Source organism: Cydia fagiglandana, chromosome 18 (assembly GCF_963556715.1).
Source record: "Cydia fagiglandana chromosome 18, ilCydFagi1.1, whole genome shotgun sequence".
Classification (NCBI taxonomy): domain Eukaryota; kingdom Metazoa; phylum Arthropoda; class Insecta; order Lepidoptera; family Tortricidae; genus Cydia; species Cydia fagiglandana.
In genome coordinates, this window is record NC_085949.1 from 11,577,440 (window position 1) to 11,603,623 (window position 26,184).

The 26,184-nt window shown below is 39.8% G+C and overlaps 1 protein-coding gene across 1 annotated transcript in view; it reads right to left on the bottom strand.

The window, feature by feature from the left end:
* The window catches only part of LOC134673161 (uncharacterized), a 30,179-nt gene extending 14,635 nt beyond the window's left edge, over positions 1–15,544 (bottom strand). Inside the window, exon 1 of the mRNA XM_063531107.1 lies at positions 15,201–15,544. Coding sequence (XP_063387177.1) covers positions 15,201–15,224 — 24 coding nt within the window. The 5' untranslated portion in view covers positions 15,225–15,544. The remainder of the gene's footprint in view (positions 1–15,200) is intronic.
* Between the last annotated feature and the right edge of the window lie 10,640 nt (positions 15,545–26,184).

Sequence of the window (26,184 nt, forward strand, 5' to 3'; positions counted from 1 at the left end):
ACACACTGCTGAGGCACCGCGGTGATTTTAATCGTTGAAGAACAAATGCATACGCCGATTGAGTACTAAAATAATGCATCCTTTAATTTAAAAATAGGTACTTAATTCTCGACGCATTACGATCTGATTTTATTTCAGTTAAAGTAACCGTCATTTGTTAAAATCTCCTTTTATATAAATGCTATAGGTATTTAGTAAGGGACGAGGTAAAAATAGTAGGTATTAAAGCCGTGTTCTGAAAATCATTACGCTGAAGGGTAAAAAGTTAGGACAAAGGTTCAGAGGCAGCGGAACGTGCGGCGGCGGCCGCAAGCGCGCCCGCAATGCTGGAGCACCCGTCCAATTTACATTATATACCGGGTATGGTATATACTGCGCGGTAGCGGTGCCGCGGGGTGTGTACCCGGTAAACTTGGTTATAAAGCGCGGGAGTTTTGCCGCGTAAACTTTATCGCGGAAGCTGCCCGCTGACACACGATGATGTGGCGGTTTGCAGTAACTTTGACGAACTTTTCGTTCGCAATGTAAGATCTCAGGTTAGTTTAAGTGTTTTAAAAATAAACTACGTTACTAATGATTTCTGTTGGGTGACGGTATAAAGGCTATACAAAGTAGGTAGTAGGTAATACATGTTTCAAAGATTTTTAGTAATATTTCGGGACGGTTATGGTTCACAAAACATTAGTATGAAAGTTAAATCGTAAAAGCAGTTTCAGATTATGAGTCTGCTTAAAGTATCTTCTTTGTCCCATTTCCTTACCCCAACGCAATTCACAATGGTCAACTAAATGCAAAATTAGGCTACAATTATGAAGCTCATAGTCGAAATTGCACCTATTCAGAGTCGCAAAAGTTTAGGAGCGGACCCGTCCACGTGAATAAATATTAACGCGGGTATTCCACAAATGAAATATTGTAGCGAGCCGGGCTGAATAGCGGAGAGGAGACAAAAGTCAGGGGCGACCCTTCCTGCAGCGGGTAACGAAGGGCCCGCCGGAGGGAGCGCACAAAGACGGCCCCCGAATTCAGTAATGGGCTCCGTTAGTCTATTGCCAACTTGCAGATTAGGGCCCTTTCTAACTTTCCTATACGCTTTACAATCCTGCCTGAATGAAAAGTTTCCAATCCCGGTTTATCGGCCGGCTGAATTCATGATATTTGAATGGTCGGAGTCCGAGTCTTGGGTCGAATAATCGATATGGAGTTAAGGTCAGTTCGCGGGCTGCTGGCGTGCTGCGGAGTGCTGCTCGTGCGCGCTCACTGCTGCTTTGCATAAGTAATGAGCCACCGCCGCCCGCGCCCGCGCCCCCCGCCCGCCCTCGCTAGGCCTATCGATTGCGGCGGCGCGGCGCGAGGGCGGGCCGCATCGCCGTAATTGTCACACCGACCGAACCGAACTGAATTTCAATCTCGCCCCACAATATCATCCTTGCTCCCATAAAAACAAAACTCAATTTCGGCCGCCTCGGCTCTCTTATCGAATACCGAATGTGTCTTTTCCGAGTCTGCTCTAAGTTTGGAGGCGGCTCGTAATAGAGCCTTCGAAGAGTCTATGACAGAGCTTAATTAGACAGGCGCACGATGCCAACAAATGGATTTTACTTGTTCGATGTTTCTGCGCGAATTAAAGCTGAATTTAATGTTGCTAAATAAGCCGGGCTATTTGCATTACCGGGCCGCTCCGACCTCGCTCCGAGCGGCTGCGCGTGTTGTTTGCACGCCGAGTTAGCGTCGTGCTGGCGGCGCGCTCGACCGCCTGATTCAACGGTCTCCTACCTAACTATTCCTAGGCTCCAAACTAGCTGGAGCGTAGCAAACATACTCAATTATATCATTATAATCGAACGCTACGGCGCCCGTAGCGACGAGGGAGAGTCGACGCTGGCGAGCATGCGAGGTATATACATGTAGAAAACAATTCCGTATAGTTTCGCGCGACAGAGCGTGCGACGTCGCACCGCATGTATTAATAGTCTTCGTCTAGTCGCTCTGTTTTTTAGCGCGCCAACGACGAAAGTATGGAGAAAGTGGCGCGTTGACGTCACCCACACACGCGTGGCTTACGCCTCGAGTCCGCTCTCTGTACTGTGTATTGCCCACACCGTAGCCTCCAGCGAGTTGCAACATTGCATGAGAAACCAGCGAGCGATACGAGCCGGCCCCTCTCGACACGTTCCGTTACTCCGTTACCCAACAGAGTGACTCGGAAAAAAATACGAAACCCGGAGACTGGCCTTCCCTTCTGTTCATAAATTGATACTTATACGGGCCCGTTGTGATGCGGGCCTCTGTCACTTGTTGAGGCGGGTATTTATGGGAGCCTAATGCCGACTGACTAAATACGATCCCATTAAACGGACACCTGTTAGGATTTCTCGCCGAATAATCGAACAATGGGAGCGGAGCTCCTGAAAAGATTTTTTGTCGTTAATAAAAACTGTGGCTCGTGCCCGGCCCGTCGCAAATATTGGATAATGATAACAAAAAGTATTGCGGTATGACGTTTTTTCTTACCTCTTAAACCCTAATCATTACGGTAGTTTACGAGTTATGACTTCTTCATTCACAACTACACAATACGATCTTTATCTACGATACCGATTTATGAAATTAAAAACAAACGCCCCCGGTTTTAACAATAGAAGTTACCGCGCGGTTCGATGTCCGCCGGACAAGTAAGCAAGCAACTAAACAGTGGATAAGCCACGATCAGCATTCGCGATGAGCGCCGCATCTACTAAGCAGTGGAGGATTCAGCCCATAAGCAGTTCATTCATGTAATCAGTACGTGACTGTCATAAATCGAGGCGTCTAGTTCGGAGACCCCGCGCGGCTTGAAAGGTCGTAAGGACGTTTGAGTGTTAAGGCGCGTGGTATCGTGGAATGATCGTTGTTAAAGGGCGTCATGCTCGAACCTAGTTTACCAAATAATGTAATAACAATATAATGTTAAATCAATAGATTTATACCATACGTATGTTATCAACTAAATAAAAAATGACTAAAAACTTGAACTTCAACATTACTTTTTAAAAAACTCTCTGAGAAATACCAATTATTTCTCAGAGAGTTTTTTTAAATTCGGGTTAAAGATATTTTATCTAATTCTGCTATTTATTTACGAAAGTAGCCACATAACATCTTCTTTAAAATAAATTATCGCAAGCTGGTACCTACCATACTAACATAACAGACTAGCTAGACCTTATCGCGTCACAATAAGGTTTGAGAAGCTCAATCAGTGTTAGAACCGAATTGTCAAAGTCATCTCCGCCACCGCTCGCCTTAACGGCGCGTACGCCTATTACCAACTGCGTCGCGCGGGCGCCCGCAGCGGGCTATTAATTACATAAAGTACGAGATGAAAAGGAAAACGGCGATCAGCTGATCGTGTGATTGATGCCCACCCCGCCATTCACAAACCTGTTTAGTCCCGTTAACGTAAAAAAAACGATGTTTACGATTATATCGAGTGTCAATTAAAATATTGGGTTCGGTTGGATTTATGGAGTTCGATTGGTGTCGGGACAAGTGGCAGGTATGGTACAAGTCTGTAAAGTCTATTTTTTTTTATTCGGTAGACTAAAATGACATTTAATAGTATGAAATTACATTTTATGTTCATATTACGAAATGTCATTTTAGTCTACCGAATAAAAAATAGACTTCAGAGTGCGTCTAAGATAACTTTGCACCGATTCGAATTGAACAAAGTGGGAGAGTGGGATTATGAACGTCATATTTTCACAAAATTTGACATTAATGATGACATTGTTACACTTTGTGATACCAAATGCCATGTAGAGTTAGTTATCTCGATCCGACTTTGTCTGTAACGCCGAACGCAAGTATGTATTACATTTTGACTCTGGTTATTTTTTCATGTTATATTTTCTATGTAGGTAACCAACACTTAAAATATTGCTTAAGTCATTTGTACTACAAACTTACGAACTTTAAGGAGTTACGACATCACAAACGTTATTAGAGTTAGGCTAAGAAAAGTCTGCAGCTACTTTGATAGCCCACGCAGTGCAAGTGTTATTTTTAACATCAAACATCTATGAAATTATAAAGTATGAATACATAATACTTGCACTGCGTGGGCTATCAAAATCGCTGCACGTCAAGCAGTTTGGGATGCAGAACGCGTCAAAAAAAAATGTGCCATAGCCAAAAAAAACCTATCGAAATCATACCCTTCTTTGTCAGTCGAGTAAAGAGCTCCGACAGCCCCCTGGCAACCGGCGCTATCAGTCTACAGTAGGCAAGTGGAATCAGGCCAACTGATTATGCGCATATGTTTTTGGAAACAAACAAAACAATGACCTATATAAATTATAACGGCGTCTCGTCTCGCACGCGACTGTTCGAAAAAAGTGAAAAACGTATAATCTGAGGGGGCTTTATCATTTCTTTTTCATTGCCAAAAAACCTATCGTGACGTCACGGGGGGGTTGGGGAGATTAGGTGGCCGAGAGGGCGGCGGGCCCTCGCAGCGCTACCATGCGAACTCGAGTCGAACGCATGTCGATTTGACAAAGAGTTTTGGATCGACATCGTTTAAAATTAAAAGTATAAAAAGTATTATAAGGGTAACATTCCATTTCTAACCGCAGCTACATTACTGACAATTTTACTATGGAAATCGACAATGACAGCGACGCGTTCAGTACCGGTAGTGCAGCTGCGGTTAGAAATGGAATGTTACCATAAGTTGAATATTATTTTTGTCTCTAAACATTAGACGTCTAATTTTTTTTTTATTTTGGTTAATCATCTAGACTCTAGAGTCTAGGGATTCCTTTTTACAGATAACAATATACAAGTAAAAAGGTTTATTAATAGGTTTGATAATTTTGTAAATCCCACGATAAGTTATATTATATAAGTTAAACTTAAATTGAAACAACAAGTACGGCAGTTGCTTACTCATTTCGAGTTTAATTCGAGTAGTCATGAATACAAATACATAGTAGAGATCAAAGAACCAATGGAATGGGGAGTCCCCTACCACCCGATAGGGAAAAATGTCGAAACTAACATCTAAACCACTACTTACATTCATATTAATTAACAATCGCAAAAAACTACAATTGAAATTAACCCTTTGCTTGCTGAAAAAGTCATATGGTGTAGATGGAGAGCCGTGTTTAGACGCCACAACGTCATTTGACGTCAAGTGTTACTGACGATGCTAAAAATTCTACATTTATACTTTTATTATTATTGCCCTTTATCTAGCTTTAAATGTATAAATCACTAAGAATACAGCAAAAGAAAATAACTGATTTGCAAGACCGAAGTGATCCCACAAAATTTCGCGGAGCTCTAAAAATGGTGATATGATGATTATACTTAGCGTTAAGGGCAAATTAAGTTATTTAAATGATTAGCACTCAAAGGTTGAATAATTAGTAGATATATCAATAACGTCAGCATAACATTACCAATCTATAAGGGGTCATCCATTAATTACGTCACACGAATTTCTAGGTTTTTTGGCCCCTCCCCCCTCCTTGTCACACTTGGTCACATTTGGCAAACCCCTCCCCCCTAGTGTGACGTCACATTTTTTCTACGAAATCGCCAAATCGAATTAAGTAAGTACTATTAATATTTTATCAAAATATTTTTGACGATATAAATATTAGTAATTTTATAACCTAAAACTGCTTAGGAAAGAAAATTAAACGAATAAAAACGATTATCATTTTAAAAACTTGTTATTTAAATGTACAGTGAATAAAATAATTAAAATAAATTTTCGGTTACTGATGAAGTTAAAGTGACGTCACAAAGTTTGTGTCTCCCCCCTCCCTCATGTCACAATATGTCACATTTTCTTGACCCCCTCCCTCCCCCTAAACGTGTGATGTAATTAATGGATGACCCCTAATTAGAACTACAAAAATGTAAACAAAAACTATAAACAAGCATAGCTAGCTATAAATCATGATAGATAACGAAGAAAACAGAGCGCGCCTCCCCGCGGCTGATTACGGGGCTCCGAAATACGAATGAATTTTTAATGAACCCCCCCACGGGCGGGCCGGGTACGCACTTAGGAGATTAGTCCCTGGAGCCGGCTAGTTAGCTTACTCGTGCCGGTGCTCTTGCGCATTTTAGGGTTAGGGTATACCCGTGGAGTTTGAGAAACTAAATTAGCTTGGACGAGTGGTGGAATGCGCTGGTTCTATGCATAGAAGCAAATATAGAATGTTTTAAAATTTAAATGTGTTTGAAACGAATGCAGAGCCTACATTTTTCTTTTTCCTGTGCCATTTAAGATTTTTACTTATTTAATTGTGAAAATGCGACTGCGAATGCGATGACGGCGAATTTTTTGTCAGATCCGTAGTAAATTTACCAGTGTAAAAAAAAACGAGATTACAATACATAAAACAAACTACTTTTTGAGTTAGTACAAAATCTGGTATATATGTAATTTTTTTAATAAAAGGCTTTTGTCTACGGATGCATAAATGTAGAGCCGTTTTGGCAATATTTTCTGACTTACTTATTTATAACTTAAACCAGCGGTCGGCAACCTTTTAGCAGCCAAGGGCCACATAGTAGTTAATGGAGGTGACGCGGGTCGTACTTTTTTAATATTTATGACTTTATGAGACATTGTCGTTTAATTGTCACTATTACATAAAAAATAGCCAAGGCGGCTCTCGGGCCGCAAGTGACAGGTTCACGAGCCGCATGCGGCCCGCGGGCCGCAGGTTGCCGACCGCTGCCTTAAACCAAGGAGTTATATATTGCGAAAATCGGGAAAAACAAGCTCAATTTGTACTTCTTCCCGTGGTTTCTAAAAATAGGCACCCTCGGAAGCCTTTTAGCTGGAAAAATGTCGTCACTGCAGTTGAATCACTGTTTTCGCAAATAGCCGAGGTCGAACCACGCAACAAATATTGAAATAAACGTAGAATCTTGAATAAGTCGCATGTTTGTTGTAATAATAATCGTATTACCTATCCAAAACAGCTGTTCAAACACAGTTACATAACTAACAGCTGATAAAGTCATAAAAGATAATATTTATTTTATGTCACCAAGCTAAACCGTTGAAGTATTAATTTGAATGTATAATCACTCGCCGTTATTGAATATTTGTATGTAATACAGTGCAAACAGGTTACGCACGCGCTCAAGACCGAATTGTCAAACACCGGAACAGGTAGCGCAGTCATAAAGCATACAGATCCAAACCGTCGACCCAAACAATAATACAAGTTTTATAGTGTAAACAAAAGAATGTAAATGTTACGTAGGTCGTACGTCAGAGGGGCGCGGTGCGACGTCACGGGCACGGGCGGAAGTCCGCGGATGTGTACACCAGTGTTGCCAACTCGGATTTTGATAAAATGCTAGCCTAATGTCTAGATTATGCCAAAATTATGCCTAATATTTTTGAAACACCTATGCCAATAAATGCTAAAATATCACTTGAAATTAGACACTTAAAACACATACATTTTTCAAATTTACCGCCTTTTTCTACTGACAAGATCTGCTTGACCAACTTTATATAGTCCGTTGACGTCCATCCGTCCACAAAAGTCAAAAATTCATATGAAAATATGAACCACATAAGGCGATGGCGCATATTGTTGCTGCCAAGTTGGTGCAAACTTCGCTTAGACTAAATTATGCTAAAAAATATGCCAGATGCTAAATGGAAAATTTTGGTGCCAAAGCGAGTGAAAATATGCCAGAACTGGCATCATTTATGCCAAGTTGGCAACACTGGTGTACACTGTACAGTAGACGGGTTCAATGTCGATCTATCGGGCATCAATCAGTCGCGGGCGAGACGTCCCGCCTGTGTGCCGATGCCGACGTTGCCATGTGCACGATCTCTTTATTCAATGCTCTCTTTACTATGTCGTAACATTTCACTTTTTATTTTTATTGCTGAAATAAGAGTCCTAATTTTAAGTTTAAAGTTTTATACTTTTAAAAAGATCATCGATCTAACTCTATTTAGGACATTTTTCAGTGTTTCATGTAAACCCTTTAGAAAGCATTTCTTATAGCAGTCGATTCAATTGGAACCACAAATGGTTCCAATTTTTCGGGCAGGTAAAGTTACACTTGTGACTGTTACCTACCATGTGATTTCCTACATATACATAGGTCTGACTTAAATGCTACTTAAAAAACAATTGGGAAATTTGGTTAAACTATCGTTAAAACTTTGTGCCTAAATATTTCCAAGTTACTTTAATGGTTTTGTAGGCTAGACTGCAACTAGACGGCAACTGCAGCTATTTCTATCAATGTCGTTTCCATAAATCGTTTGTATCGAACTAGCGGCAAGTTTGTTGCGTCAATAACAAATCGTTTTGAGTTCGTTGACGCGCGATGTTATCATTGTTTCCATTGATAGAGCGGATTTGAGAAAGTGTAATCTGTATCAGTATTGGCATCGCTGTGCGTGACTATCGGCCGCAGGTCGCAAGGCCGCCTCTGTTTACAAACTTCCGTCACGAGTTGTCACTCCGCTCCTCGGCACACGTGTCTACGCAAATAATAGCGAGCCCTCACCGCTGACATTGTCCCACTTAAACTCGACTGCCCGCCCGTCTAGACTTGAGATACGATCTTTGATACGCTAACGCGTTGTTTTAAACTACGGCCGATCGTCTCCGATCCGGCGATTAACGAATAAACCTTACGTCACAGATCAACGACACAATGTCGCCTCGTCTGCGCATAACAGTTCGATTGGCAGATTGTTAAATAACGCTGCAATTTTCTACCGTCTGACCGTTGAACTCAGCATGGCGTGCGGAGCGTTAAAGAAAATCCGTATGCACGCACGAATGCGCCGAAGGACTATGATAGATCACACAGTAGAAGATTGTGTTCTTAAATTTAGTAAAGCGTGCACCCTTGTGTAAGGGCGCGGGGTAGGGTGAATGCATTGGGGTGGCCCCCTCGCCCGCTGCAGTAGGCGCGTAGTAAGTGCAATAACGGGCAGTGAAAGTGTCGCGGGGTGCTTCAACCGTCAATGGGTGAAGACGTACTCCCTGCCCCCGCCGTCTTGTAAACTCGCAGCTAATAGTACGAGCGCCTTCGGAACTAACACACTTCCTCCCCGGACTTGGACTGGACGGCTGTAAAACGGTTTATCTGTGTGTGACTTTATTTGTGCAACTTAGATTCATTCTCAGTAGCGCCGGCTAGCATTCACGGTCGAATAAAGATAGAGTGAGTGTGTGGTAGGCGCATGGGTGCACTGCGGCGGGCCAGCGTTGGCAGCGGCCCTCGTCGAAGTGAAACGCGGTAGATGAAGCCGATCACACGTGAGCGACAACTGACAGGCGAACAGGCGAGCGGAACGACGCCGTCATTATCTTACTCATGAATGAAACGGAACGTAAATTGAAACGTATCGCGTGCCATAATCCGCGCATTAATCTCACTCAAACGGCGATTGTGTAACAAGCACATACAAACGGCTCAAGTTCATTGATCCACTTAATGCGCGCTAAATGTGTCGCTGTCGAATGTCAAAACATTGTTACGCAAGTGTGCGTTGTTTCACCAAGTTCCGACCTGCCGCTTCCGATCCTACGTCACCATGTTTATTTATGAGCTTATGATTATAAAATGACGTTTACATCACCCTGATATCGTTGACCGGTTGCCGTATAATAATAGCATTCATTCACAATTCACGAGTGATTAATGTGCGGTATCTAGGAAACAGATTTGTAGTGGTAATAAACCATTATCATAGTAATTAGAATGAGATTTTACGCTACTACTCGCTCGTTGTAAATTGTTTATTTACGTTTACTTGTCTGCAGCTCGGCTACATTACAAATGAGTTTTATCGTAAAAAGTAGATAAGCTTAAGTTTTTAGTACAGTAGGTATTTCCCACGCAAGCTATTTATACACCGTGAATTTTAGTTACCTACACTACAATGCAAAAAAATGTAAACTATTTTAATCCAATAAAATTACTTTGAATCGTAGCACCTGAATGGATAATAAACGGACTATCTTACCTACTTACATATTAATAATTGAATACCTACTTAGTTAATGCGAATAGGACCAGTACTAAGATTACGTCTAGCGTAGACTTAAGACCGAGTCATTACTAGTAGACATTCATTAATAGAGTTGCAAAGCAACCGATTAAAATGACTTGTGTAGTTACTTCACCAAGGCCTAGCGGGCCGAATAAAGTTACAATGTCTTGAAACTTGTCTCGCCAAAGGTGCTCAACAACTTAACAGGGTAACTTCCCAGAATCGTACCTACTTACTTAGATACCTACGTTGAACTTTCGCGATCTGAACTTGACCGTCAAAACAAGATGGCAATAAAAACATCACTTACTTATACAATGACGAGGATTTACATAAATTATTGGCGTCGAGTCGTCTCGGGCGTGTTTACCGAAAATATGCAGTGTTTCTGTTTACATAGGCACACGAAAGTGGGTTCATTGACTCGTATATTGTTTTATACGACGTAAATGGGTCGCGGGTCGCATCGGCATGGGGATTTATGCGAAGACGGGACGCATCGCCGGGACTTCATATGTCAGTCTCTGAGGATGGGATTCCCGGCCATAGGTAAGGATTTGCTGCTTAGATTCTTTGTGCGAATTTCTAACACAATTGAACTAAGTGTTCGATCATTCAAATAACAGTCTGATGGTAGCGCTATTGCTGTTTATCAAGCAAGGTTCCTTTCATTCAACCCTTGCTTGTAACAAAGTTACTATAAAATAATAATACAATACAACCGATCTACTACAAATGCGCAAAGAAAAAAAGTAACAAAGTAAATAACAATAAAAATAACAGGTGGTCGATTTGTGTCGCTCGCATCTCATCTCAATGCATCGCTAATGAAAATATTTGTTCGCATACAATTCGGGATACACCTGACATTTGAGCAGTCTTGAAACAGGTGTTCGGCCATTCATAGATGTCGATGCCCTATATTATTAAAGCGTTCAAGTTCATTGAGTCACACAATGGCCATCGTTAGCCGTGTATGTCAAAATACGGTCGCTACGGTTCATAATGCTTTACATAATTAGCATCGTTTGCATAAGCGATTATTATGCGTGTCTTCGATGACTCGTATGGCTAATTCTCGTGGCTATTTATTACATTAACGAGCACGTGGTGGATTGTTTACTACGGTGGAATGTGTAAGTGCCGCCATTACGATGCACTAGAGGCGCGAGATGGCAGTTTATTGCTCCGAATTAGGCACGTCGCGCTGAAAGTAACAGCTGATTACGGTAATTGTTACCTCGGTGGTTTACTTTCCGTTGTACAACTGACGCCTACGTCCGTATAGGCGCAAAGAGTTACTTATTATAGTCCTAGGGTTAGTTTAGATTAAGATTTTTATCAGTCTTTATACGGAGGACAGAAAAATATAGTCCTAAAATAAGTTTGGTTTAAAAATGCGTTGCCCTGACTTGAGTTTGAACTTTATTAATTGGGTAAATAGTTAATGTTCACACAATCATGTCCGAACATTTAACTTTTTAGTTTACCCACAGTGGTCTCTGTCAGATAAGTTTTGTCCTTATTATAATAATAAGTAATAATGTAGATTGTACGTTAGTACCTAACTAAAAGGAAATATTTATGTAGTAAGTAATGTACCCAAAGCCTCAAATATGTAATAGTTAAAAAACCTCTTGAACCGTATTATCCACAGTAACATTTAAATTTTGAATAGATTAGTTTTCTATAAGATTCTTCTCAGATAATTTCAACTAATAGATACAAATTGTTTGATCTGATAATTACTTGATGCCATAGGAATTAAGTCTGCCATTTGTAATTTTTTTGTAGAAATAAATAATTGAGTAGTTAAATAATTCCTAGTTTGTAGGTTTAACAAGAGCCCCGAAAACATTGTTCTATATCTATAAATCTAGTAGAAAGGACAGGATTTCATTGTTCTATAAATCTAGTAGAAAGGATAGGATTTAATTGTTCTAGGGGAGACCGAGATGAGTTTTGACAGATGAGAGTTGTGACATTGTCGATTTTTTGGAATCTAATGACTGTTAGCGAGCTCGCAACAGTGTGCGTTTGTTAGCTCGTTACTTGAACTAACAAACGCGCGCTATTGCGACCTTGTTTTTATTTTTAGGGTTCCGTACCCAAAGGGTAAAACGGGACCCTATTACTAAGACTTCGCTGTCCGTCCGTCCGTCCGTCCGTCTGTCACCAGGCTGTATCTCACGAACCGTGATAGCTAGACAGTTGAAATTTTCACAGATGATGTATTTCTGTTGCCGCTATAACAACAAATACTAAAAACAGAATAAAATAAAGATTTAAATGGGGCTCCCATACAACAAACGTGATTTTTGATCAAAGTTAAGCAACGTCGGGAGGGGTCAGTACTTGGATGGGTGACCGTTTTTTTTTTTGCTTTTTTTTGTTTTTTTTTTGCATTATGGTACGGAACCCTTCGTGCGCGAGTCCGACTCGCACTTGCCCGGTTTTTAGTTAATAGATTCCAAATAATCAACGATGTCACAACTCTCCTCTGTCACAACTCACAACTCAACTCGGTCTCCCCTACAGTCTTAGTAGACGGGCCAGAAAAGTTTCCGTATGCACTGTAACGCATGTAGAACATATGAACTGCAACAAGTCGCAGTCCCGTTGCACCCTCAGCCTCCCATATGTACTATATGTAGGCCTACACGTGAGCAACTCCCGCTTTCGGCAAGTAAATAAATACGCGCTAACATGTGGAATTTTTCGGCGAGTTTACAAGCGAATGTGGACTTTATAATGTAGGTGTTAAGGCTAATAATAACCAGTTATATGTTTCTCAAGTCGAATTTTAGGCATTAAGATTCAAATTGCTGAGTTTCCGTATGATTTTTTGTGTTTGAAATTTAGGTCCTAAATTAAATGAAGATTTAGGATGGAAATATAAACATAAGTAACATAACAAATGATATTTTGAAGGTCTTTAGACTCTTTAGACTTAGACCAAGGATTTTTATAGCATACGCAGTGCAAGTGTTATTTATACGTATATAGTATAGAAGTTTGACGTTTAAAATACCACGCACTTCGTGTGCTAACAAAATCGCTGCACTTTTCGCGGTCTAATTTCAACACAGATAGGTTTTTAAACTGTCAACCTTCGAAGAGGATTGGATAAGATTTCTCAGTCGATTTTGCTTTTCTTGGCTATTATTTGTAATTATATGCGAATTATCAAATATTGGTTTATCATGGTTGTAGGAAGTTTCATGAGAATAGCCTGTGATAAGATATATTATGTTATACTGGTTTTACTAACTAGAACTAAATTTGGAGGTTTCATTTAGGTATTGATCGCAAAACTCAGACAGTACTTTAACGTTTAGGAAACATATAAATAACTTTTAAATATCTTATTCTTTCTACAATGATTACAAACCTATTGCTAATTATCTACAGAACCGATAGACAAACATAGAGATATAAATCTAATCAGACTATCTTGTATAGTGTGACAAAAGGAAAGGATGTACTTAGACAAAATAAAGGACTTCAATTTTTAGAAATATTTTTGGGCCACCCGTTGAAATCTTTTTTTGTCGTAGAATAGAACTCGTAGCAGTTTTTGGATTTTATATTGAATACATAATATGGCTCGAGATACCTGTATGAATATACTACTTTCGTCATACTTGACATACATTTGAAGTGATTTATATTACAGTTTATTTTTTCATTTCAGATCGTCATACACAAAGGAAATACATATAGGTACATAGGTATAGATATAAGCGCAAAAAAGTGTCGGTATTTCATGCCATGCAAATGTACTATAAAATGTTGAAAATACTAGTAAAATGCTTGCTGGTCCTATTTTAGGAATAATGAACCTTAAGGCAGCGGAACAGATGCTAGCCCAACATAAAATAGCTGAAACCCCAAATAAATCTCATCCAAGCATTCGGGTATTTCATACGCTGAAGTTTGTACCCTCAAAGCTAAACTGGGATCATTTGGAAGACCAGGGAGTGTAGTCGCCATTGGCGATCCCAGTCTCAAAGTAAATCTCACTAAGTGGCGCGGGGGCGGCGCTGGGCGGGCTCAGCCGTCGCCCGGCAACCGACCCCGCCCGCCCCCGCTCCTCACACATGATTGCTCCGTTTCACTACAAATTCTTCATTAATTTTTAATTAGTTACTGGTCAAAACATATCTAGAAGTTTTACAATTCGAATAGGCTTTAAAATACGATGTAAGTTTAAAAAAAAAGCGGTTCGCGTCCGAGCGAGTCGAGGCCCTGCAGCGAATGGTGATGTAGAAAGTAAACTCCGCTCCGTGGCTCGAGTAATTAATGTACGCCGCGCGGCGCCAGCCGAGCTCGGCAAAAAACCCGCTCCGGCATAAAAACAGACGCGCGAGCGAGACGGCACCGCGCGCCCGAGCGGGACGCAGCTATCCACGTATTCTTCGCGGCCGCCGCGCGCTCACAGCGAGAATAATGTCGATTTAAAACTCTACGAATGCGCCCTTCCATCACATGGCGTTTGACAGATAGCCGGAAACGACAACTGTCAGATTTGAAAAAAAGGCGCCATCGCTCCCGCCACAGCTGTTATGCAAAGTTTATAATTCATAGCTTTTTAATTAAATGTGCGTTACGTTACATAAATAACACTTTGAGAGTCCAAAACCAATATGTATATTCTTAACTGAATAATTTATGACACAAAAGTTAAGAATCTAATTTTAGAATCCATTCATATATTTTAAGAATAATGGCAACTTGCATCCTTTCAAATATCATTCACTGACAAAGTCACCTACCTATCTGTAAATAAATACTAAAGTCACATTGAGGAATTTTAGTTATTGTTTGATTTACTTTGCAATAGCATAGAATGAAAAGAGTAGACGGATTACATCAAACTAAACGATTCGCACATTGAAAGCTCCAAAACACTTCAAGAATATAAATTTCGAAAAAGTTACCAAACTTCAAAACAGACCAAATAATCACAAAAAGAACAACCAATTTAACGCATTAACATACAAGATAAATCTACCCTCATTCAAAGACTACTCAGAGAACATTGGAAAGACCAAACGAACAAGGCTGATTCCAACAAGTCGAGTTTATCACAGAACCATGACCGTAATCCTAAAAAGCAACGCGACGCCTTATAATAGACACTTACCTGGAAATCACTCCACATTTTCATGGGGATACACCATAGTTCCGATATGAAAACATCACACGATCACGATAACAACTGTCAAATGTAGTTTACGCCGTCACTTACACAACCGAGTAGGATGGAGGCCGATCGTAGACTGGTCGGGTCGGCGGCGGACGGCGCTCGGCGCTCGGCGCTCGCGGGCCCGCGCCAGCGCGGCGCTTACGGCGTTCTCGCCCGCTCGGCGCTCGGCCGCGCTCGGACAACCTCGGCCGCGCTCGGCGGCGCCCACCTGCGACTTGCTTCCACGAACAACAAAACCGAGTCGACTGCGACTGGCGCGCCAGCCACAATGCCAGCCAAAGGATGCTAATACCTACTACGAGAAACCTGCAATGCTCTTGCTCTTACTGTTTAATTATATTTCTATCCGACTGCAATTAACACAAATTCCTAAAATATTACAATCTAAATTGGTAAGTTGGTCGGATTAACGTTATAGAAGACTAGAAACACGGTCAATACTTTAAGTAGTAAAACAGCAACGAATATTGCTTGTATGCTTGGACTGGTTTCTAAGTCGAGCACGTCGAAAGTCTCATCTGTACGAGACATAAAATGCTCAAGTTTATACGGTTGATAACAGAAAGTGACAAATAAAAAAGCTTTCTGAACAAAGTTTTGAGTGCGCGCTACGCCGTAGCAGAAAGTTCGTAGCCGTAAAACTTCGTAGCGAGCGCGTAGCGTGAAAGTTTTGATTTCAACGATTTGCGGCGCGGAGAGGCCGCGAGCCCGCACTAGCGCGACCCGCGGCCGCCACCATAAAAACTACTGCTTTAGTCATGCGATCGACTACACCGCTTTACTCGCTATCCATCGACGTGCTACCACGCTGCTAATTCCCCGCTGTATCATCCAATGCCGCAATGTATATCAAAAATTGCGATTAGTTACTAAAATTATATAACGCATTCTTAGATTTATCTGTTCGTTCATCTCTCACGAGAGTGCGCCACTTGCTTGTGCTCCGACTACGCCCTTACCGTGTTACGTTTTGCAAATCATCCGCTGACAAAAGAGCCGTTAGTTATTCGCGTTCCATTTCGCGTGCAGTGAGAGCGGGCGCGGCGCGGCGCAGTGTGCCGCCAGCAGTGGGGCGGGTGCGGATCGATACTGTGGTATAGTGCTTGGAAAACCCAAACCACACTTCGACTGTTTATCCTATTATCACCGTAGCATGTTGTTGTTTAGAGCTGAAACCTCGGGGTGTACCGAAGACAGTGGCAATACGTTGCCATTTTATAAATAGCCGGGTGACGCGCGGTCGCGCCGCTCGGTTTTAAATTTGCGCCTTTATGCCAGATTGTTAATGAATGTTCCTTTCCAAAATTCGAATATTGGATGATTGAAATTTGAGTACAATGAGCGCCTAATTTATTTCCTGATGGATATAAAATTAATATTTTATTTACAGGCTCGACGCATATTCTAATGCAGTTGTAATTGCCCAAAATAAAAAACCTGCAAAGGTTTTTACTATGTCTTTTTATTCTGCTTTCATAATGAGTGCTTAAGGACTTACCTTTCTCTAAGAAAAAATTGTGTCGTTATGGCTACATTTTTGGTTAGAAAAATTAGTGTCACCTAAATATTTTAGTTTCTATTTATCTTTTTATTTTTCTAAGTAGGTATCTTCTTCCTCGCGTTATCACGACAATTTGCCGCAGCCTGGGGTCAGCTTGACAATGAATCCCATAATTTGACGTAGGCACTACTCTTTACGAAAGCGACTGCCATCTGACCTTCCAACCCAGAGGGGAAACTAGGCCTTATTGGGATTAGTCCGGTTTCCTCACGATGTTTTCCTTCACCGACAAGCAACTGGTAAATATCAAATCATATTTCGTAGGTACATAAGTTCCGAAAAACTCATTGGTACGAGTCGGGTTTTGATTGAACCCGCGACCTCCGGATTAAAAGTCGCACGCTCTTACCGCTAGGCCATCAGCGCTGTATATTTTTCTAAGTAGGTATAGCTACTTAATTTTTGCCACTACCCACCATGGACCTAAACGCTTAAAAATTAATTGTAATAAGTACTACTCGTAATTAACATTCTATTCCTAATTATTTTCGCTACGATATCCTTTTGAGTTTATATGCTAAAAAGACTAAATCATTTAATCAGTATCTCTCCCACTTTTCTGTCTAAAACCAAATAACAAAATGTTTTCAATGCAAAACTATTTTATCAACAATGGAAAGAAGACCTTACTGACCTGCATATAAATTCTATATCAGCATTATCAGCTTTGTCACGCATGCGTAAAATCCACAAGCAGTATTAACTCTGATTTTAATTTTCTAATGTTGATTCTTTTGGTATTTTGTTAACACTTTGTACAGTTGCCATCAGATACATCGGAGCGACCAGGGTACTCAAAAATATCTGAACATCCACTCTAACGCCTTGACAATAAAGGCGTGTTCAGATGTTTGTACGCACCTTGGGCGCTCCGGAAAGAACCTGGGGAATAAAAACAAGAATTTTATAAAAAAGTTAACATAGTTTTTTGTTTTACATGGGGATAAAGTTGTTGTTTAATTCTTCGTGCTAATATAGAAACCCGAGCAAGCGAATTATTCCAAAATTGAATACGAGCGTAGCGAGTAATACAAACTTTGCTACCGAGATGAAAATATGAAAATACTAACTGTAAAAAATAACAAATGAAACCCAAATGAACTTTATTACCAATTTATCATCCAAAATCTTATATTTATGTAATTCACAACTAGAAATTTGCATATTTACTTTGCCACTTTTGTGGATAAAATGCAACTTTCTCAACAGTTTCTGTATAATAAAGAGAGCCTTTACGAGCTTGTGTAGAGAATAGATAGTATAGAGGGGTCCTGTCATAGTAAATTTTGTAGTCACTGTAAAATTACTAAAACTCAAAATAAAGACGTATAAAATTATCAAAAAAATTTGTATATATGGATAAATTATTTTATTACATATTTTTATATAATTCTGACCCATGTTCATTCCCTGATATCTATGTGTTAAAATTGTTAAATATGAAACGGTGTCGTCACGCCATCTAGCCGAGAATAGGCCAAAGGTGTGTGCGCCATCTATCCGAGAATGACTTTTTCTTGATTTCCGCGGCACGTTTTATTCTTAGACTTTATTCATCTTATAGAAGTTATACCGGGTGTGGCCTGTAACATGAGCAAATAATTAAAGCATATATTGTACTCCTCAAACGGTGAAACTTTTGTTCAACAACTTTTAAAAATTATGAAGTATTTAGACTCCCTATTTTTCATACAAAATAAATATTATCTTCAATGGACGCCATCGCCCCGCCATATCATTGTGATTTGACGTTGCTTGTCACGCCTTAAACATATCAAATTTTGCAATACATTGCGTCTTAGAATAAACTTTAAAGTGTATTACAAATCAAACCACAAGATATTTTTAAAAGTCGCTGAACAAATGTTGGTCAGTATGAGGAGTACAGCCTACAGTTTAATTTTTTGCTCATATTACAAGCCACACCCGGTATATGTCTTTGGTAAGCGCTAGTGTTGCCTGTCACATGAACTGTACACTACAAGACTCCAAATAGACCCATGTATTCACAAATATTCCTGATCCAATGTCAAGGTGACCCAGGATTTGACCTCCAATTCCCAGCAGTTACGTACTGAGGGTCACAAAATAATGTCTCGATAGCGACACAGGCGGCGTAGCGTCGAAATATTACTGGATTTACCCCAAATAGTGTTCCAGCAAAAGTAAATTACTACGTATAACTTGTGGTATAGCCACAGAATAAATAATAGTACTAGGTACAGAAGACTCACTCTCTAACAAAACGCGTCTGTTACGATCAGGACAGATATGGCCGCTGGGTGGCGATAGCGCCACGCGCGGCTTATGGCAAACCCCAAAATTGGGGTCGAAAGAATGTACTTTTAGCTACCTGTAGCAAAGCGACGAAATCGCGGAGTGAGACACGCCTGGTATAGCTGAAGTTAAAGTGTCCCTCTTACCTTAAGCTGACTGGTGATTATTTGGCTACGTTAAGCGCTGGTAGCCTAGCGGTAAGAGCGTGTGACTTTCAATCCGGAGGTCGCGGACTCTAACCCCCTTATTCATAAACGTTTACTAAAGTTGACAAGACGATAATAATCGTTTGTCCCTTTCCATCATACCGATACGTCGGAAAGGGACAAACGATTATTATAGGCTTGTCAACTTTAGTAAACGTTTATGAATAAGGGGGTAAGTGTTTAAATTAAACCCCCCCGACTCGTAACAATGAGTCTTTCGGAACTTATGTACGATACGAGATATCGTTTGATATTTACCAGTTGCTTTTCGGTGAAGGTAAACATCGTTAGGAAACCCGACTATTCCCAATAAGACCTAGTTTCCCCTCGGGGTTGGAAGGTCAGATCAGATGGCAGTCGCTGTCGTAAAAACTAGTGCCTACGTCAATTCGTACGTTAATTATGTACATTAAGCCTAATAAATTTAATATAGTAGGTAAACATTTAAAAACTAAATATGTAACTAACTACCTAATTAAAATTATAATAAAATACAATTGTAGGTATTAGGAAATCTGAGTGTTAGCATGTAAGATTTATCTGTTAATGATAATATTACATTATAAAATAAATGAAAAATAATCTTGGGATTAGTTGTCAAGCGGACTCCAGGCTCGGAGAGCCGTGGCGTGGCAAAATGCCGGGAACGCGAGAAAGAAGAAGAATAGGTAGGTACCTATGTCTGTAACAGCAGCAGAAAAAATCGTTCATAAAAAAATACAAAAAAATGACTGAAAAATTCGGCCAGAATCCTTATCAAACATAGGGTCATTGCGTCAGTTTACCGTCCAGTGCCTGTTTCCGTCCACTTGGAGTAGTTGCTATAGAATGGCGTAAAATTTGAAATATATGCCTACAAATTCAAGAATTATTTGTAGCAAATACGCCAAGTGGACGGAAACAAGCACTGGACGGTGAACTGACGCAATGACCCCACATAGACAAGAGGTTATAGTATGAATTATCTCAGGTGATTTTTTCGGACTCGGGCCCTAATCTGTTAAACAAAGGGTATTGTTTCCTTTATGCAGTGGTTATAATGCTTACTGCTAATAACCCCGACGTAAGTAACGGGAACAAGCCCGTTTAAAAAGCAAATTTGCCGTTTATTATATGGTTCAGATTCATGAAACAGCCCATTCGGAGATAACACTTTTTGTTATCTCCAAAAACAAGACCACCCTGATGGTTCTCTGAACAAGCTATCATATGAATTTGAACCTTAATACTATCACGATAGTTGCTTTTTAAACGACATGGTTGCTTTGGCACGTGCCGTAGACCGCTCTTAAAAGAAACAAAGGCTTTTGTTTAACGGATTAGCACCCGAACTGAAAAAAATCACCTGAGATAATTCATACTATAAACTCGACGTCGAGGCAGCACAACGCATGTAACATCTACTATTACTAGAATCGTAAACTTTCGCCCTTGACTTTACCTCAAGGTTCTAGTGTGAATTTTTACAACTTACCAACTTGGATAGATGGCCTGTCGTTAGCTACTAATGAAGACGTATTATGGCGTATGTTCACTATACCGGGTGTGGCCTGTAACATGAGCAAATAATTAAAACATAGATTGTACTCCTCAAACGGTGACACTTTGGTTCTACAACTTTTAAAAATTATGAAGTATTTTGACTCTCTATTTTTCATACAAAATAAATATTATCTTCAATGGACGCCATCGCCACGCCATATCATTGTGATTGACGTTGCTTGTCACGCCTTAAACACAACAAAATTCGCAATACACTGCGTCTTAGAATAAACTTTAAAGTATATTAAAAATCAAACCACAAGTTATTTTTAAAAGTCGCTGAACAAATGTTGGCCAGTATGAGGAGTACAGCCTACAGATTAATTTTTTGCTCATATTACAGGGCACACCCGGTATATGTTGGAATGTATAAGTTTTTGTAACTTTTTCGACGTCTTAAGTAACTAAATTGTAACAATTTTATCGTGGGTCCAGTCCAGTGGTTCCTAACCCTATAGTGGTCCAAATGGTAAAAAAAGCTCTTAAGTAACATTCGGACGCTTTAAAAATCTTATAAAAAAATGTATACCCCTATAATTATAACAATTTAAATGATTTCAATTGTGACGGATTTTAATTTTCTATTTTTAACCAATTTATTTCAGTACAACAAAATCAGATAAACGTACCTTCTTCTACTATAAGTATTGTAGTATAGACAGGTATGTACTTATTAGATACATATGTAGACGATCCAAGGGTTGTGCTTAGGTATGCTTAATAATACATACTGCCGTATTCGAATTTCAAGATATTCACAAGAGACGACACGTTATAGATCCATTCTAGATACGTTATAGTTTAGATATTAACTAGTTCTCTTTTGCAACGCAATTCGGGCAACTAATGTCACTTTTACGTTAGATAGAGTAAGATATCTATTAGATGTGTATTAGATCTCTAAGTCATATCCTGTGGAAATCGTTCAAGAATATCTCCAGAATCACGCTAATGTTAAATTTGACAGGTTAGATCTTAAACATATCGTTATCGTATCTTGGTGATGTCTAAAAGATGTCTAATAGATGTCTATTTCATAATCCGAATTGGGCCTATAAGTTAATATTTGTCTTGTTTAATCAGACGGGCGGAATTCAATCTAGCCATTTAGCTACTTTTTTATACCATGTCGATGGCAAACAAGCATTAGGGCCTGCCTGATGGAAGCGGTGACTGTAGCCTATGAACACCTGCAACTCCAGGAGGTGTTATATGGGCGTTATCGACTCTTTAAAAAACTGAAGGTACACAACTTTTTTGAAGAACCCCAGACTGTAGTACCTCAAGAAACTACCTACCTATATAGTTCCAATATCCATTAAAAAGCAGACTACAAATTTGATATCACTCCAAAGTGGTTTCAAATATAGATGCCAAAGCGAAGAATGGATTATCAGACACTGCAATGCGTCTTTGAAAAAGTTCGGAGCCGACTAGTTAGGGCCACGGTCTCTGGGGGACGGAGGAGATACTAAGTCTACTAACGGTTCATCATTGTGAGTTGGAGCTGGCTTTTGACCAACAATTCTTAACATAAGTAATGTATTTTTGTTTAATAATTGTGTGTATTTTTAATTGACCGAGCGTCAGCGAAGGTCTCCGTTTCGGCTTGGGAAAAAATGCTTTTGTATGTCCGGATGTTCGCCGCAGGTCACATTTCTTAACCGATTCTCGTGAATTTTTGTGAGCAGGTTAGGTTGGTATTTACATAGATTTTTCATTTTCAATTATTTGGGAATATTTTTAAAATTGCGGAAGTTGGTCTAAAGTTCTAAAGGACTTAAGCGCCAGTAAGGTCGACTATTGGCCCACTGAAGACTATTGTATTGTGAGCTTATTACTGTGATAATGATTTAAGGAAGCATCTTTTTTTCTATATTTTTAAGCTTATCGCGAGGTTTACAGCACAGCTTACAGAGCCACAAAATGTGCTGTATGTTATAATGTAATAATTATAAAATCATTTAACACAACCCTGTTGTTTGGTCGGGGGGTCAGTAATGCGCCAACGCATGTCCTCAGAGGTGGTCAAAGGTTGTGAACCTTAGAATGCAGATGTCGCTAGTGATATTGTCACAGTTGCAATAGCTAAATTCGCGTTGATTGACGGCAGGTCAGCTGGCAGAATTGGTAACGCATTGGACTGGCAATCTGTATATACAATAAAATTTATAGATGATAAAATCATTTCTCAAGAAATCGTCCCTATTGACATAAAGGTACAAAATTGTACCTATTCTATAAAAACAGGGATCAAATAGGATCATTGTGCCATCCTAGTTTGTTCCATCTTTTTCCTCAAGGTTGTCTGGCCAATAATGCTTCACAACAACAAAATTCCTAGTTCGCGTCGTATTTCTGTTTGGCGAACAAAGAAAATAGTAAGAGTAAATTTAATTATTAAATTAATTATACCATGACTTCCTATCCTGATGCATAGCACATTCATATTAGTTCAAGAATTATCAAGTTTGCGCGGTAATCGCGGTATGCTTACCTAAGTACTTGTCGCGTAGCGTAAACGCACTGGATGCACTGTCGCTGCGCTGCACCCAGATAATAGTAATAGTACCTTGTGTATTAAGGGCGGTCAACAAGAATTTACGAACGAGTGTGAATTGAAGCCCGAAGCCGAAGGCGAGAGCCTATTAACACAAGTTCGTAATTCCTGTACCGCCCGTGGCACACACAATGTTTTTCATCACACTTGTGAGGAAAAAAAAGGGAAATAAATAGCACTTCGCCTAATATCGTACCTATACATTACAGCCCTAGGTCGAAATTTCTGATTTACAGACCGCATCGCCTACGGGTACCTAATACTTAATAAGACCTTTTACGAGCAAGTGAGATAAAAATGATAATTTCGTTGTTGTCGTTGCCGCTTTGCTGCCGTAATTAGATCATTCTAGGTATCCTTCAATAGTTTCATCAAGGAGATTGACAATCGGCGTATCTTAAAGTTCGAATCAGGCCGAATGACATCATACGTTTACCGCAGCTGCAACGGTGCAGGCTATGGAGTAGAAACACTGCAACAATAATGCTGCTGCGGATGTCAAAAATGCGCTCAAATAATGTCAAAATCGGTACTTTCGAATACTTTGAATTACCTAGTCCCGTTAAAAGACATTTCAGAATATTTTTGTTCAAATTAATCAACCTTCTACACATAAATAATGATAATGTGTATACAATCGGCTCGATACCTACGGCGTGGCCTGATTCCCCGTAAGACGACACCGCACTCCCAACGTCAGCAACTGCAGGCTGCGCGAAATGCTGCACCTCGTGCGCTTATGCAACCACTGGCGAGACCCGATTTATTCGTTTAATAATGTTAATAAAACCTCGGAGTGTTTCTAACCCATTTCTTCTCTTCTACTTCTACCTAGCGTTATCCCGCTCTTCCAGGGTCTTGCCAGGGTCCGCTTTCCTATAGTGTCGTCTCGGGTGAGCACGTTTACGGTTTCTAACCCATGTGTAGTATTTGTAAATAGTTGATTAAAAGTGTAGTATAATTGTGATTTTTTGGGAAAACCTTGTAGATTTGGGCGTCCTGGAAAAGGGTTAAGTAGGTATAAGTTAACTCACTACGAAATCTGCATGATAAGACTAAAATCATTACCAGAAAAATAATTACAAAGAAGTTAGGAATAAACCAAATAATCAAAGGAAACGCACTGAGCTTGAACAGGCTTCAAAAACATGCACACCAATCTCAATTCTAGTCCCCAGATGTAAAGTTCTAATTCTTTGTTAAAGTTTCGAGAATTTTCCTGCGAATTTTGTATGTAATTAACAAAAGTCGAAAACAAATAAATATAGGTAGGTACTGAAAAATCGCATCATGACGTTAGCGAACTGATGCAGTAAACAAATTAGTAATCATAAATATCAGAAAAATATTTAAATGAAACTCTTAACAGATTTTCACGTTTTCTTCGAAATGAGACCTTAAAGTGTAGTGTTAAAGTTGAGTTTGAAAGTGCGTATTAGTTGAGATAGGAGCTAGTAAAGATAACTTGTCTTAGTGCATCGAACACAATGGTTGACGTAGCGGTCATTGTCAGTAAAATAATGTTCGACGTAATGACGGAGCCCTGAAGCCGTGAGTCACGCGGATTTCAGTCACCATGGATCCTTAGATTCCTAAGTAATTTATTAGAGGCCGGTGAACTTACAGAATGACAATTTATGTATCAAATTTTTATCAACTCCTACGAATCAAATTATTTTATTAAATATTTTTTGATCTGTGTTAAAAAGTAGTCACACTGATATAAACTAAAATAGATGTCATATACGAGAGAAAAGTGATCAAATCAAGCTATCCGATGGCCGAGGAATCGAACCGAAATTTAACAATTTGTTATGGTTTTCAATTGGTTTTGATACGACCTCGACGATCTTCCTGGTGATCGGCGCGCATCTCACGCACGACTTTTGGGCCGTTTCGAACTTTAGTTAATAAATGTAGAAACGATATGGATTAGATATTATACCGGGTGTGGCCTGTAACATGAGCAAATAATAAAAGTACTCCTCAAACGGTAACACTTTTGTTCTACAACTTTTAAAAATTATGATGTATTTTGTCTCTCTATTTTTCATACAAAATAAATATTATCTTCAATGGACGCCATAGCCACGCCATATCATTGTGATTGACGTTGCTTGTCACGCCTTAAACATAACAAAATTCTCAATACATTGCGTCTTAGAATAAACTTTAGAGTGTATTAAAAATCAAACCACAAGTTATTTTTAAAAGTCGCTGAACAAATGTTGCTCAGTATGAGGAGTACAGCCTAGTTTAATTTTTTGCTCATATTAGGCCACACCCGGTATGTCAAAGTTAAATGTGACGTTTCTTCAAGCAAAAACATCACTTTTGACACTGACGTTGACGTTGACATTGACGTATCTTAAAGTTCTAATCGGGCAGTTTCAATTCATTTCGCATGCACCAATCAGCGTGAGCGATCTAAAAGGTCGTATTAAAACCATGCTGATAAATCATAACAAATTGTTAGATTTCGGTTCGATATATTCCGGCCTCGGCCACAGAATGGCTTGATCATTTTTTCTCTAGTAGGTATATACATATATGTGACGTCCCACGGGTAAAGGTACTTTATGGCGGTTAGCGCTTACGCTACTATTAACGCCGCTCCAATATTATTGTGGCGCTATGCGACGTAAGCGCCGGCCGCCATAAGGTACCTTTTGCCGTGGAATGTCACATATGACATCTATTTCAGTTGATAAATCGGGCTCCGGTAGAGTTCTTGAAAAAAAAAATTCTCATATCTCAAATAAAAAATCTTTTCGT